At 42.2% G+C, this 16,827-nt stretch overlaps 1 protein-coding gene across 1 annotated transcript; it reads left to right on the forward strand.

Moving 5' to 3' along the window:
• Positions 1 to 4,393: 4,393 nt before the first annotated feature.
• HEY2 (hes related family bHLH transcription factor with YRPW motif 2) lies at positions 4,394 to 13,893 on the forward strand. The gene is made up of 5 exons (XM_045842748.1): positions 4,394 to 4,553; positions 6,471 to 6,549; positions 6,678 to 6,761; positions 8,754 to 8,835; positions 11,276 to 13,893. The coding sequence occupies exons 1-5, from the start codon at positions 4,471 to 4,473 to the stop codon at positions 11,959 to 11,961; spliced, it is 1,014 nt and encodes a 337-aa protein (XP_045698704.1). The 5' UTR covers positions 4,394 to 4,470; the 3' UTR covers positions 11,962 to 13,893.
• Positions 13,894 to 16,827: the final 2,934 nt, after the last annotated feature.

Below are 16,827 nucleotides of genomic sequence, written 5' to 3' on the forward strand. Positions count from 1 at the left end.
GAAGTTAAAATAGAGTTTTGACTGTTGTTTATAGGAAAACTGGCTACTTAATGATACAATCTTCTCAAGTTCCTGCAATAAAAGCAACCCACATATGCTAGCACTAATAATACCACCACTCATGAAATAAAAGCTTTCAAATAAATTGTCTCATAATAACAGAGATCAATTTAAACATTCTGACTTCCAAGAAAGGGGGCTTTGCATCTTAGATTTCCTACCTGGGAGTTCCTGATGTAACAAATAAGTAGCACCTATTGGAGCAAGCCAAAAAACACCATGCACTTTGTGTGGCTGACCAGGCAAGAATAATTATCTAGTTAACCAGTTTTATCAATGACTTCAAGGTTGGTGGGCCTGAATTTGCCCTTGCTTTGTTTTGTTTTGCTGTACGGACTTGAAAATATGTGTCACACAGTGACACTAGGTTGGCCTGCCTGATGCCAGCTTGAAGCTGAGAAGGTACTGAAATTTACAGGGATTTTGCCCCTGGCCTCCACTCTCAGGGTGCAGAATTCTTATACACACTTGAAAGCATTGCCAGTTCACAATAGCCCGGTCCTTAGGGAAGGCAACCAACAAGCTGCCTACAGATGAAGGACGTGTGTCACCTGCCCCAGCAATGGAAGATAGACTAGCATTTCCCAGAGCAATCTTGTCTTCCCTTCGCAAGAGAAACTATGTAACAATTATAACATTTCACATAGGGCAAAATATTGGGCTTAATTTGCCGTGTGTGCACTTAGGCTTCTCAGACTAAGTAAATTGTTAAAGTAACAGAGCTGCCTATATTTCACTGAAAAACTAAGTTAAGACTGTTTTTTTAAAGTGGTGTCCTGCCTTAGTGACTTTCTACGAGAACCCAAATACTGAAGTAACCAGAAACTTTTTCAGTAATTGTAAGCAGCACCTCAAAGGATTCAGAGAAGCCACAAATGAAGTGTGACAACTGATTCTGAAAAATCAGAATGCTCTAAAGAAGAAAAAAAAACAGACCAAGAAGAATTTTTTTAAAGACCTCATGTTCGTTCCCAAAATGCTGCAAGGGGAATTTTAGAATTGTAGTAATCACTACATTAATTTGTGCAACATAATTCAAATTTGTGGAACAAGGTAAGCCTAGGTCAAGACCGCCAAATTTATAAATACAGGTGTATAAAGTGTAACTTTATAGTATTAAGAGGGTAGGGGAAGAGTTGGGGGAGAGGATCAGGGCCATTGAGAGTCAGGTGTTTCCAGATCTTGGCATTCAACATCTCACTCTCATGTCTTTGAGTTTAAATCACGTAAGCACCAAACACCAGCGAAATTACCAATTTCTAGAAATCGGCCGATTCTCCCCTCCTCCATTCCCTTTAGATCCGTAATCCCGGGCTTTCTTTCCTAATGGCATTTCGTTTGTAGGCAAGTCCCTCGTATCTTTCGGTCTAATTATTTCATCGTGCAAATCTTTGAAAAGGAAAGAACTGGGTTTGCTCTGGGTGCGGACATCTTTTCTTCTGCCCGGGCTCTTAGGAAGCCCTCGACCAACTTTCCTTGAAAAGGATGTCGCTGAAGGGCGATGAGGCTTGAAATCCCGCGGTTTTCTCATCTCAGCTGTTCCTTCTCTCCACCATGCACCGCCCCCTCGCTCAGTCCCCTACAACCCGCAACCGTTTTCAAGAATGCTGGGGCGTGTTACCGAGTTTCCTCCCTCTGACCCGAGAGACACTTTGTGTGGAAGACACCAGACAAGGCGCCTAACCAGGGAATAGGAGGCCTAATTGATAAATCTCGTGCTGCCTAATTGCGGTTAAATATTTTGCAGAGAAGTGATCATATTAATCTTTTCAGGGTGTTCAAAACGCCGATTTTTTTTTGGTCCTATGCATTCATTCGTTTAACACTTACATACCGCTTACCGTGTATTGTTCTAACCGCTTGTAGAATATGATCCTCTTTGCTTATAAAATATATTTAAGCGACATTAAATCCATGTGTGGTTTTCGAACGTCCTCGCTGTATTTTTCTTTATAACACGGAACAGCGGTTGAGACTGTAAAATGACTATGGGAACTATACCCAGTTGCTACTTCATTGGAAGCAAACCTTTTCCTTATTTGCAATACTTCTTAATTATTGCTATCAAATACACCAGAATAGTGAAAAAGGACTAATTTTTTTTTTCAACGACGATCTCGGGTTTTGACCTCGGCATTGGAAGCGCCTGCTAATTCGCTGGCATGGCGAATGTTAATTGCACCTGTAGGCATTCGCTTTCAGAAAAACGTTACAGCCCTCGCTTCAAGTTGTTAAGGTCGAGCACGCGCCAGGCCGGCTGTGGAGCTTTCTACCGCGGCCTGTGCGAACTGGCCACAGGAGCATCGATGCCTCCGAGGAGACGGGGCGGCGCATCCGCAAGCGCCCGGCTCTTCACTCGCTGGGCGGCGGGGACAGGGCGCCGGGTGGCGTCGTGGGAGGTCGGGGCGTGTGGGATGCGCGCTCAGAACGCCGGTGCTGCAGCCTGAGACCTGCGCGGGACGGGTCCCGCCCTAAGGCCGACCGCAGTGCTGGGGAGCGGGGGCCGGGTCACCGCCTCCCGAGGCCCCATTGTCCTGAGCTGACCCTGTCCAGGCACTGCAGGCCTCGCCCGGTCCCCGCCGACTGTGTGCTTTGCCCCGGGTTAAGTTTCAGAAGTCAGGATGGAGAGTTTCGGGTTTCTGTTCACACGGTTATAGCAGGCACGGCGGTGGGGACCGTAGAAAAAAGAGGGCGTGTGGGGAAGAGGTTTTGTGTTTTAATGAGGGCTTAACACGCTGGCTGCAAATCCTTCCCGTGCTCCCCCTGCCAAACCCCCGCCGGGCCCGGTCTTTCACGTCGCATCCTTTCCCCTACTCCCAGTCCCGCGCGGATCTGGTGTGGGCATAGGCTAAGAGTGTCAAAGGGACGCCCTTAGCAGATCTCCAGGAAAATATGAATCGGTCCGTGGTGAAGGGTGGTGGAGACTGATAAGTAGCACTTTCTCGGAGGCTTTTTTCCACTAAGCACGGAACTTTCCAGGCGCAACGAGTGGAGTCTCCGTCTGGACCCCTACTAGCGCGCCGCGCGCCTCCCGCCTCCCGGTACCGCAGCGCCGGGGCTGGCAAACTGACCCCGGCTGCCCTCGCGGAAGCACATCTGCGTAGCCGGTTCAAAAGTACCGCAGAGCATGTAAAGAGAAGCTTGAAAACATGTTTTGAAAGCACATCCAGAGTTTTTACAACCCGCAGTTTCCGATGCACTGAAAACGGGACACGAATTCGAACTTTAGAAAACAAATTCAATTTCCAGAGTGATTTTTCACGTCCGGTATTCTAATTAAAATTACCGCTACGATTGCACACACCAGGAAGAGTGGAAAATTAAAATTATCTGGATAATCCAAGCCCGAAAAACTCGAACTTGAAAACCTACCAAAATTGTGTCCTGAAATACCCGCATTATTGGTCTAGTCCTTCCTGCCACCACAGTAGACACAACTCCAGGCACGGTCTACTCAGTGGGATCCACTATCCACAGCCCCAGTGGCCAAATGGAAATAAAGGACGTAGAGCAAATTGAAAATCGTGTGGGGGCCAACCTCAGACCCTCCGACCGCCAGCGGTTAGGTACCTGGTAGGGAAAACTCACGTGCTTATCTGCTCGCAGCCCAGAGGCCGCGTAATGAGCCTCGGGAATTGCCAGGGAGGAAAGTAACTCTGATTTAAGGTTTTCAAAAACCCCAGAGGGCAAATGTGACCGCCGGGGTCAGCCAGTCAGCAGTTTTGGTCCAGCCAAGACCAGCCGAGTGGGGCGGCTTGGTTAAGCCACCGCGCCTCCCGACGTCACACACGCTCGCTCAAACTCAGCCACGCGCTTGGGGTTATTCTCTAAACTCTGGGCTGAAACTCTACCGGCAGACGGCGGGGTGAGAAAAAGGGCCAAGGCCCGAGGTCCAAACGCCCGCCCCGGGCCGACCCGCCCTCGCGGTGCCGGCCCCCACCTCTGCGCTCTTTCCTGGATAGAGACAGCAGCCTGGCGCTCACTCTCGCCACCGCCTCTCCCTTCCAGAGCGCGGCTCCTAGGGCCCAGGTGTGAGACTGTGTTCCCACGCTTCAGCCTGAGCCTCCCGGCGGGCAAGGTCGAGTGCGGCCCCGCCTCTTCGCCCCAGCCAATTGCAGGCCACGTCGACCCGGAGGAGGCGGTACCCACCGGGGTGGCGGGGGTATGCAGGAGGAGGCTTAAGAGGTGGCCCCGCCCGCTGGGGGGGCGTGGCCGGCGCCGGCTCTTGCGGCCGAGCTGGGCTGCGGCGTGGGAAAGAGCCTGGAGGAGCAGACCGCGCCGGCGCCCGAGCTGCGCCTCCCCGGGCCGAGGGAGGGAGGGAGGGAGGGAGGAGGCAGACAGGGAGGTCGCTGCGCCACGCTCGGCATTCGTGGCTCCGGCCGGGCTGCGCCCCGCGCCGTCTTCACCGCGATGAAGCGCCCTTGCGAGGAGACGACCTCCGAGAGCGACATGGACGAGACCATTGACGTGGGGAGCGAGAACAATTACTCGGGGTGAGCGCGGGCTCTGCGAGAGCTGCCCGGAGCCCGAGGCGTCGGGGAGCTTTGTGTAGGAGCCGCTCCTTGGAAATCTCTAGGCTCTTTTTTGCGGCGTCTTAACGAAGCGGGAAAAGTTTTGCTCGAGAAACTCTAGAGTGATGGGTGCTCAGAAGCCTGCGTTGGGTGGGGCGAGCGATGTCGGTTTTCACCCTAGGGGTGGGGCGCAGAGGACAGGGGGACGCGACTGAAAGTGAAGGATTTGGCGAGGGAGGATGTCTGGCTGTCAGTGTAGGGCCCGCGGACAAACAGGTCCCGGCGACTGTCGACGCACCGACACTGAAACTATTTGGGGTGCGTTCGAAAAATGAGCCAAGTGAAAAGAAAAACAAATTTTTATTTTTAAAGAGACCGAAAAGATAACTTGCTTACTTGGAGAAATTAAAGCAATTTACGATGTAACGTCTAACTAGGTTGAGCTTTCCAGGTTGACTGTGTGACTTGGCTGACAGGAGAGTGAGTGACACCATTTCGGGCATCATCTCTTTGACTACTCGTTCTTAAGTCTGGAAAAGATCGTGGTCTTGATCACAGAAGCCAGACCTCCAGTTTCAGTGACAGAGGGAGATTACTGAGGCATTTTAGTGCCAAGGCGGGTCAAACGATAATTGTTTCTAATGGGCATCCCCAGAAGCACCTTAATTATTTATCTGCAGCTGTCACTCAGAGAGCAAAATTCTTCCTACCTTTGGAAAACTTTCAATACCGTTTTTGTTCCTTCAGTGCTGTTATTCTAATACATACCAACCAAAGTCTGAAATCAGCAAGAGCAAAGATATTTACATGAAACGTTGTTTGCAACGTATCTTCTAATTATTAAAATGTTCTTGTGTCAAAGAATAAGATCAGAAAAACAGAAGATGTCATGTGAAAGGCGAAACCAGTTAAAAAGGGGTGGGAATGAGGAAGACAGTTAATTCAGAAATAAGATCCAGAAGTGAGAAGATGAGGTAATAAGAACCTGGTGTGTGCAACATTTTTAAAATGAACAAATAATAGGAACCCAGAGAATCTGAGAACATAAAGAAGCATAGGATCTATGAATTATGAAGAGTAGCAGATACAAACTAGAAAGGATGTCAAAAATTCTAAGTAACAATAAGATTGTATTAAACTTTCAATATAAAATACTTTTTCATGAGGAAACTCAAGATGAGTTGCAGCTCTGAGACGTTTAAGCTCAGTTTGAAGGCACAAAGTTATTCACCCACACATTTAATTTTCAAAGTAAAACATTTACCTAGTAGTTGATCTAATTTTCATTTTCCTACCAGTAGCATATTTAATTTGGGACATTCGTTTGGAAGATTAGTATACAAAATATTAAGTTTGTCATTTTTTTCCTTGTGAAATATGACTGAAATAGACAACTTCAGTTTATTTTATGATTGCATCTAGAGACAACAGTTTGACATGTGATGACTGTGTATCTGTTTGATAGTGGTACTAAACATGGCCTTTATTTTAAAATAGCTTTGCTTTGTTCAGTATGTGACTGGAAAGAGGAGGATGCCATTATAGATTAGTTGACTTTTAAGAAACATTTATGAGTACAAGTAGGAAGTACTAATATCTAATTTCTCACCCTGACTGCCCATAATTATTTCCCTGGGAGACTTAGTAAAAGTTTAGGGATATTTTTGCCAATTGATTTGGTATCTGGAATACTCATTAAAGCTTGGGGGGAATAAAGGGCATGATCCTACCTGAAAATACAGGCTGAAAGCAAAGTATGTGAAGAGTAAAGCAAGAATTTAGAATAAAGTAACACAGACCTGAACTGTGCAGTCACTCGATATTAATGTGCCATCAAGTACTCTGAAGAAACTATTGTTATGTTAATGCAGCACCTGACATACTCTTCCTATTTCGTAGGCAAAGTTCTAGCTCTGTGATTAGATCGAATTCTCCAACAACAACATCTCAGATAATGGCAAGAAAGAAAAGGAGAGGGGTATGTGATTTTTTTTCTTTCTATTTCATGCAGTCCAGCCTAATGTGTAATAGTTATATCTTTACATTACGAGTCATTTTATCATTTGTGTATTCATAAATTTTTGTTCTTTTGCTTTTTCGGGATAGATAATAGAGAAAAGGCGTCGAGATCGGATAAATAACAGTTTATCTGAGTTGAGACGACTGGTGCCAACAGCGTTTGAAAAACAAGTAAGCTACCCTCACCCCTGACCACTCCAACCAAAAAGCTTAAAAAACCTGATTCTCTCATCTGGGAATGTGGGTTCCTGTTAAAGCTCATTAAAATAATGGTGTATGTGCCCTGATCTGGCACATAGCAGTGATTTCAGTAAAATGCTTTGTTGTGGCAAAACTATTAAAAACATAATCCATGGTGAAGTTGCAAAACATTTCCATTCTTGAGCTTATTTTCCCCTTAAGGGTAACAGTGTTCTTGCTTTCTCTGTTCTTTCTATGAAGACCAGTAGTGGTTTTGTTTAAAACCAAGATGTATGTAGTATTCTTCAAAAAAAAAAAAGTGAAATTTCATTTTTTGTTTCAAGCAGTTTTTTAAAAAGTAAGCTTATTTATTTTAAAAATAATGAAAGCCCAGGAAGTACCATCTCAAGCTCTATTTCCTTAGTAATAATACTAATAAAATGTATTGATCAATCCACATGGTTTTATTTCTGGGTTAAAAGAATGATGTTCAATTTGAAGCATCTTTTTGGAGGTTTGGTTAAAATCAAACTAGCCATATGCCCTATTCAGAATTCAAGTAAGTATTCCTTTACCGAAAAAAAAAAAAGATTTTGCACACTTATTTCATGAGCCACAAATATTATAAAGCCCTTGGAAATTACCCAGAAACTGCAATTTTATTATTACTCATTTTCACGGAAACTACCATGTATCTTCATGGAAACATTGAACACTGATGGAAGTACAAGATATAATATGCTATTGATTATACATTTGTAAGAGAAACACAGGCACCCATTCTGTATGCTGAAACTGTCTTTGATTAAGTAAATGTAATACAGAAATTACAGTTTTGATTAGTAGCACTCTTTCAATGACAAGAGGCTGAAAATGAAAATATCAGTATTCAGTGATATTTTTACTTTGAGTATTGAAATGTTTACAGTTATGAGGAGCCATTAGTGTGGTGAATTTTTTTTTGTATGTTACATTTTTCCCCCCTTAAATGTCGACTTAAACCTTAAAAGCAAACCTCAGACCTCAGTTGTTCAGTAGTTAGTCACCGTAAACACAGACTTCCGCATTTGCAAAGCTTGGCTACCAACACGTAGTGAGCTGGCCCTGTCACAGTATGACTTAGAAGAGTGTTCTTTCAAACAATTTAAGTAACTGGAATTGTGCTGATAATTTTCACAAAACAAGCAAAGCATAAACTTCAGTTTCCTTTTCAGAGAAACATATTGATTTAATTATTGAGCTCTTCCAGGAAATTAGAAGCCACCCACAGCACTCTGAGGCAGCTTGAGGTGATAGATTTTTCAATTGCTTTCCAGGGGTTGCCTAATTTTAAAAGGGGGGAACATAAAAACACATTCCCAAGACAATTTTATAAGGAGACTAAATGGTAATGAGAAAAAAAATTTTTTAAACTATTTTAAAGGGTTTAAATATCCTTACACATTGCTGATACTTACTAGATAAGTTGTAAATTATGCTTTCTTATTTATCTTGGAATTCACAGTGACACCTGCTGGTAGTTATGGAGCAAAATACTAAATCTTCCCTTTTATTTTTGGTTCTGCTTACCAGTGGTTTGTATGAATTACCTTACCTTAAACACTTATTAGAATTTTTAAAAAATATATATATTTTCAACAACAATTTAAGATCCTATGTTTTTAATCTCCAGAGTTGTATTCAAGTGATCTAGACTTCAGCATCATATAGGACTATTGGATGTTCTATATATAATTGGTAATAAAAATTAAGTATACTATTAACCAAGATACTGATTGGATGCAAAAGTTAAAATGTCAAATATTTGTCATTAGGTGTGACAAGCAATTAGTGTTTTCATTTAAAGGTTGAAGGAACTCAGATTTTTCTGTGAAAAAATTAAACTTAGAATTTTCTAGCGAGAGGGAAAATTGAAAACCCGGTGTAAAATGTTCCTAATTAGTTTTGATAGGATTTATAAGACCTTATTATTTGTTTATTCAGGGATCTGCAAAGTTAGAAAAAGCTGAAATATTACAAATGACAGTGGATCATTTGAAGATGCTTCAAGCAACCGGGGGTAAAGGTAAGGAGGTGACTTCGTTTCCGCCCCCCTCCACTTTTCTTTTTTTTTCATTCCCTGCCCACCCCTCCCAAGATTGTAAGGAAGTCATAGTTGAACAGTTCTTTAACAAGCTGAGATAGGAGGTCCCAGATTAAAGCCGTGGAAATCAATGCTAATGGCAGGATTGAACTCGTGGGAAAGAACTTCTGGGACAAAAGAAGCACTTGACCCTGGGCTTGTGTTTGCTTTCATAATACTGTGGGAGTAAAGCTTCATTCACAGCTGCCTGGTCAGAGATTTGTTTGGGACTTCAGAAGCGCACGCTGGAATCTGTACAGAAAGACAAAACAAATACACAAACATTCAAACATAAGCAGGAGGTTAGAGGCAACCTTTCTCTCTTTTTCTTCTTTCCATGTCCCCAACCCCACCCTCCCCGCCATGAAATCTGAGCTAGAACTCAGTATAATGCAGCTTTCAAAGGAAGTGACTCTAGAATGTTTTCCATTGTTCTGTTCAGATTTTGGTTGGCCTTGGATTCAGACCAGACAGAGTATTTGAAGTGTAGGTAGTGAATCTCTACTGGGAACTGTTAATAGAGCAGTCATTCCTGCCAAGAGCAAGCAGGAGAAGGTGCCCTAAGTCCAGTGCCCTGGAGAGATGTCCTCTGTATTCCATAGTGAGTTTGGGAAAATTGTCTAGAGGGTCAGGGACAGACCCTTACCTCATGCTAAACATAGACTTGAGATTGCAAAAGCTTGTAATATTCATTCAGATTTTATCATCCCATTTCTCATTCAGACTGGATTTCACCCTTTTGTCTCTTTTTCACCCTTCAAACAAGCCTTTGCTATTCACCTTAGCCAAGGGTGTTATTTAATATATTTGACAACTCAGTAAGGACGGGATACCACAAGGGACTAAGTGCTGCTGCCCCTACACTCTAGAGGCTGCTGTGCTTACTGTCAGCCTTTTTACTGTGTAGTGTCATAGTTTGCCCTAGACCATGGCAGGAACAGGGCATTGGAGGCAAGAAGCTGTTTACCAGTTGGTATGGCAGCAGTTCAGTTTTTAACTCCACAATGGCCATACTGCAGAGGACCCGTGGAACACAGCCCCGACTATCACCTCTAAATCCAAGTCCAACCAAAATCTGAAAATGACAATGAAATGATAATCCTAGAGTCACTGCATTTGGAATAGCTGCATTATACTGAGTCCTAGCTCTGATTTAATGGGGGGTGGGGGGGGACAGGAAGAGAAGAAAAAGGGGAAAAAGATCATCTCTAACCTCCTGTTTGCATTTGGTTGTTTGTGTGTCAGGTAGGACTGATCATTGTACTGGCAAGCCCACATGGTGTGGTCTAACCTGGGTTGCATTTTCTCAGGGAACCATCCTGAATGGATGGGCACTTTTTTTTTTTAATTCTACTGTTTGAAATAGAACCCAAAGTGTAGGATGCAAACATTTTTACATAATGAGGAAGAGAACTAAATGAAATCTTAAAAACTAAGGCTGCAGCCCAGCTTGGCCGCTGCCTCGCCTGTGAGCAGAGGCAGAAGTGCACTGCTGCACAGGGAGGCCTCACGAGTGCTCTGAGCTCAGAGGCCCCAGCCCCATGAGGCCGTCTCTGCACCTGCTGCCGTTGGGTATCGGGAGGCCGACTGAGTGAGTGACGGTGCAAGGAAAGTCATTGGATTGCCCTGCCTCCCTTGGCATTGGTAACCACAAGACTAAGAGTCCTTATCAGGCAGGGTTTCAAATATTTGGCATGAGGTATACTTCTAAAAAGTATCATTGTTCTTATGCCTTCTTATAAAAACTAAGTTCCATCTTGGTTGTTATTCTTGGCTACCTGAAAAGTCCTAAAATTTATCCCGGAATAATTTATGAACACGCATTTCCAAGCAAGCACATATAAGTGGCCTGACGGCTAGGTCATTAAACCAGTCATCAAGCAGGATAACGTGTGGGCCTTGAAGAGGGGCTGGCAGTGTGGGCCCACATCTTCCAAGACTCACAACTGCTGTAAGGGCCCTTCAATCTTCAAGTCATGCGACAGAGACAGAGAGACTGGAACTCTGTATTAGCATGAAGAAGTTGACTAGGGAATTTCACTATTACACAGTACTAAAGGAGAGATGCCATTTTTTTTCTGTAAGCATTTGAAACATGGATCTTCTTAATTTCCCCCCCACTGTGATATTTGGTTGCAAAAACAACTGTTGTATATAGCATTGCTAGAATTGTCACACATATGAGTTGCAAAGTAAACTCCCTTAACTTCTGCAAAAATTACAACCATACATAGTTGGCATCGTTTTCAGGAAGAATTGTCCTTTGCTTATACATTCTGAAGGACAGAGTGGAATAAAGTTGGTGGGACTCTTGGTATCTGGATAATTTTCTCCTTCCTCTCTCTTCTCTCCTGGCCCCCACTTGGCTCAAACCTGTTTTTAGGTTACTTTGATGCCCATGCCCTTGCCATGGACTTCATGAGCATTGGATTCCGCGAGTGCTTAACAGAAGTGGCTAGGTATCTGAGCTCGGTGGAAGGCCTGGACTCGTCAGATCCACTGCGGGTGCGACTGGTCTCTCATCTCAGCACCTGTGCCTCGCAGCGGGAGGCGGCGGCAATGACGTCCTCCCTGGCCCACCACCACCACCCGCTACATCCGCACCACTGGGCTGCAGCCTTCCACCACCTCCCCGCAGCCCTGCTCCAACCCAACGGACTCCACGCCTCGGAGTCAACGCCTTGTCGCCTCTCCACAACTTCAGAAGTGCCTTCTGCTCACGGCTCTGCTCTCCTCACAGCCACGTTTGCCCACGCAGATTCCGCCCTTCGGATGCCGTCGACAGGCAGCGTTGCCCCGTGTGTGCCACCCCTCTCCACTTCCCTCCTGTCCCTCTCAGCCACTGTCCACGCAGCCGCTGCAGCAGCCACCGCAGCAGCACACAGCTTCCCTCTGTCCTTCGCAGGGGCCTTCCCCATGCTCCCCCCAAACGCAGCTGCAGCAGTGGCCGCTGCCACAGCCATCAGCCCGCCCTTATCGGTGTCAGCCACGTCCAGTCCGCAGCAGACAAGCAGTGGAACAAACAGTAAACCGTACCGGCCCTGGGGGACAGAAGTAGGCGCCTTTTAGGTTTTCACTGAACTTCTTGCAATAGTAACTGAATGTCCTTCATTTCAGAGTCAGCTTAACACGTCCGCACCCTGAAGGTAGCCATAGGGATGTCTACAGATCCACAAAGCAACAATAAAGCTATTTGGACACAAACCTCAGAAGTGGAAATGTGGTATTACCTTTTTCTCCCCTTTTTATTGTTTAAGGCAGCTTGGTAACTGACATCGACAACTTTTGAAAACTTCACACTTGCTTCCATTTAGAGTTTTCTGGAAAATATACAGACTGTACCATCCGGCAGTGCATCAGTATATCTACATTGGAGAAGAAAAGTGCCCTGACTGAATTCTCTTGAAACTGGATGGAAAAAATATATATAAGTGTTTTATAAGTGCCTGAGCTAGTGAAGTTTTTTTCTGAACATGTAACATTGCACAAGGACAGAGCATAGAAGTTAGGTTAAGAAAGGAAAGGGACAGAGGCTTGTGTTAAGCTGCAGACATACAATGCCAGAGAAGAGTACCCTGTTGAAACCAACAGGTTTTTATTGGCCAAAAGGAGTGCTGGAAATAATTTTAAAGTTGAAAGGCCTAGTTTTATCTTACTTTGCTTTCTTTGTACAGACTTGCCAAGTGGCAACATTCAGCAGTGAATTGGTATAAGCAGTTACTCCCTCAGTTGCTCAGATTGACAAGCATTCTGCCTCGCCTGCACGCCCCTAGGCACCTTTCTCTTTCCTGGCTGAAAATGTGGTGCTTTTTATCTAAACTGTACTTTTATAGAGTGCGCCTAGGAGCACTCGCCTACTGTGTGCCCACCCGAGGCTATCTGATCCATGCCAACTTGAAAATGTCAGCTTGTAAACGCTTAGATTAATTTATTGTTTCATTAGGACTACTTTCACATATTTATCCTCTTCATTTTGTCCTGATAACGTACTATCTCTTATCATCCTTTTGGGAGAAGTTGCATTTCTGGAGGTGACACACAGGAAGATAGATACCATTGGGAAGAGAAAAGCCACGATTTTTAAATGCTCTTTGTCAAGTTTAAGATTGCATTTGATCCCCAACCAAGATGAATGTATGCAATGCGATGTACATAAATTAGTTTTGTCCATGCCTAGACTAGTGCTACATAATGGTGTTTTGGTTTTGTTTTGTCTATTTTGTTTAATGACAAAATAATCTCTTAATACATTGAAATTGAGCACGTGAGATTTTATGTTTGAAAGATAAGGACACAGCATGTATTATTATGCACTTCATTTCTCTGCTGTGTGGAGAAAGCAATAAAAAAGAATGTTAAACATTATGCAAAATTATACTTTTAAATATTTGTTTTAAAATTACTGTACCTGGGTTGGTTTTTGTTTTTGTTTTTTTTGCATTTGTAACCTTTTTCTATGCAAAAATCTACATATCACTAATTAAATGGAGTCCTTTTTTACTATTTTTACGTGGATGAGTTGCTTCTCAGAATAGAAAGTTGATACGAATTTCAAGCAAAGCTTTCTTTCACTAAGGAGTTAAGCCATGGCTTTTCTTTCTTTCCTTCAAAGTCATTTGATATAATTCACAGCTTGCTTGAAAATAGCATTTATCTGAACTTGTAAATCAATTGAACATTGGTGGATATGATATTATTTAAAGGTAGGAAGTGATCAGTTTTCTCTGCCTTTTATTCTTAACCATGTTTCTTGGAAAAGTGAAAATATAAGAACTCTAAATAATAGTGTACCAAACAAAGAATAATAAGCTAGAATGTGTCATACATTTTGTAACTCAAACATTTGTAGAGTGTTTGTGAAAATCACATGCATACATGATAGGCATATAGATGCCTCCTGATGATGAACCCTATATCTACCTCAGTGAAAATTTCTTTTTGATGCTGTAGAAAGTATGCAGATATTTCTCATTCAATAAAGCCTGAAAGAGTATTTCAGAGTTCCTAAAGCTATTGGGCCAAGCACATGAAAAATAAAGAATGTTTTTATTATGTACTTCACTTATGCTCAAAACTAGAGGAAGAAGTGGAAGGCTTCTTACATTATTTTAGTTTTAAAAAATCAAGCTTATAGTTTGTCTAATTTCTTCTGTCTGGAGTGGGTAAAAAAATTAGCCAAAACAGATCACCTTGTTCCTCCAGTCTGTAAGCTCTGTGGTTATTAAATTTTCAGTTAGCTCTGATGGAATTAGGTAGCAAATAAGAAATGGATTTAGCACTATTTGAAGTTTGCTTTTTAACCATGATTTCTGAGCAGATGGCATAGAAATAATTTTTATTTAAGATCTAATAGTTGATTCTGTGCCAATTGTAATATCAGCATTTAAAGAATTCTTTTCCTGTTTTGGAATATAAACTTTTAGAAATCAGGATTTTTAAAAAAATTTGGATTAAATATTTTAAGATAAATGCCCTTCCTCCTTTTTTCCCTTTTTCTTCCTCTTTGTTTTTTCTTATAGTTTTTTGTCCCAGTTGCATATGGGTTATTATTTTTCAGTTTAATTGACTTAAATATTTGCATACCAACTTGCCACCTAATTGTTAAGGGTTGTCAGTGTTCCTAAAGAAAATCATTGTCAGTAATTTCAGTCACTTATTACTTTTTCTCAATCAGTGTTTCACATCATCAGCTTTTAACATCACATTTCACTCATTCTATTAACTTGACCATTGAGTTTTCCATCTGTGATCAAATGTGTTTTTGAAAGTGATGTTCCATCTTTAGGTATGGTGGTATTCATGTTTGCTACCAAAATGGACAAAAAATATTGTTTTCATAGTTCATGACAAAATGAACATTTAGGGTTTGATTTATTGATGACTTTTATTTGTGCAAAAGTTGGTCCCAAAATTAACTCACAGGAATTTTGGTAGGGAAAAGGGGACAAAATGGGAAAGAACATTTGTAGAAATTTGGTTTTCTCCAATGTTAAAAGCTATATGTATGCCTAATTAGAACAGTTTTATATTTCACACCAGTGAGCGCGGCGATCTTTATTGAATAACTACTGTGTACCTGGCTCTATGCTGTATATACAGCAGGTTTTGAACTCTGTGTAGTAGCACAGAATAGTGAACAGGCATGGGTGCTACCCCAGCTTTCATAGGGACCCTCAAAGAAAGTAGATGCCCTGAGGATGAGGAAAGGGAGAGCTGGAAACTGCTCAGGGAGGCTTTTTCTCTCGTTGGAATCTCGCTGTTACAAATAGGACATTTCTTATCCTATTTGAGAAATCTGTGGGACTTTTTTTTTAAAGATTGTATTTATTTTTAGAGAGGAAAGAGAGAGAGAAACATCACTGTGCGGTTGCTTGGGGTCGTGGCCTGCAACCCAGGCATGTGCCCTGATTGGGAATCGGACCTGCGATGCTTTGGTTCACAGCCCGAGCTCAATCCACTGAGCTACGCCAGCCAGGGGAAAATCTGTGGGACTTTTAAAGCAATGTTGAAACATAGAAAAGTCCAGCTGTTTAAAGTGATGGCTGTTTGACCTCCATGTACATATGCATCAAAAACCTTAATGAAGCCTTGAGATTATCTTCTTTATATATTAAATGAGTTTATTTTACCAATGATTAAGACAAAGTGAGAGAAATAACTTTAGGAAATAGTAACACAAGCAGGATGATTTGAGAATTTTGTATTTTCCTAAGTCTAAGGTTCCATCACTTGCAAAATATACTATTGGTTGAAGGTCAGTTTTTACAGAAAAGAGCCACCAAAATTGGTCATAAGATATCCCAATTTCCAGAGTAAAAAAAAATGGAAAAAAAATGCATTTGGGTTTGAGGCAATACTATCACATAATATTGTACTTGAATTCAATTTTTAAAATCCATGGCTAGAGATATGATTAAAATGTTGCTGATTTAGCTTACTTTAAAAATACCTCATCAAGATAGGGTCTTAATCAAATTAAAGAATCTGGAATGACTTAGTAAGCTTAACGATCTAAAGATAGATATGTATTTTAAGCTTTTCATGTTTTTATTGCACAATGGGACTAATCCTACTTCTGCACTTTACTGAAGAATGGAATTTGACTTCCCTTACAGTTCTTTTAAGATCTAAGATCTAATAATTAAGATGTGAATATCACAGCAACTGCAACACAGCACTGCAGCAAATATGACATCATAAACTGTGACTGTAGCTCATACTCTTTGGAAGAATAAGTCTTTGAACTCAATGGGAGATCCTACAAAAAGAGAAAAGTCCGTTAGCTTCCATAGACACTTGTTTGAAGCATCAGAGGCATATGAGAAATGGTTCCCTAGGTACCATGTGGCACCTTCTCCCTTACTTCTAACTTCAGAGGAACAGACAGGAATAGGGTTGGTCAGAGAATCGAGTCCTCTGCTGTAACTGATAGAACCCACTATGAGTCACAGATCCAAAAAAAGAAAAGAAAATGTAATACTAACTGTTAATAATGTTTGGTTGGTCTCTGTGCTAAGCTCCATGGTAAGTGTTTGAAAGCTGTTATCTAAGGCTCGTAACTGTCCTATAGAGTACATAATATTATCTTTATATTACATATTAGGAAGTGAAGGATAAGAGGTTAACTGTCCATGATTATACCTAACAGTTTGAGCTCTGACCCAACCCAGACCTGTCTGATTCTTGAGCCCATACCATTGATTTTTAGACATTTCCTTTTTGGACTCGGACTCATTCAGACTAACCAAAAATATTTCAGTCTGCCTGGGGTCACTTTGAACTAGTGACAAGAGTAAACCGGCTATAGTATTAGCATAGAAACCTTCACCCTATCACCCTTTTAATATGTGAAAAGATAGAACAACTCCACTTTATCATACAACATAAAAAATTATTTTGTCAGTTCCCTTATTTGAACTTTCCACTTTTAAGCCT

This window comes from Phyllostomus hastatus, unplaced genomic scaffold (assembly GCF_019186645.2).
Source record: "Phyllostomus hastatus isolate PE091 unplaced genomic scaffold, TTU_PhHast_1.1 phas_contig_40, whole genome shotgun sequence".
Classification (NCBI taxonomy): domain Eukaryota; kingdom Metazoa; phylum Chordata; class Mammalia; order Chiroptera; family Phyllostomidae; genus Phyllostomus; species Phyllostomus hastatus.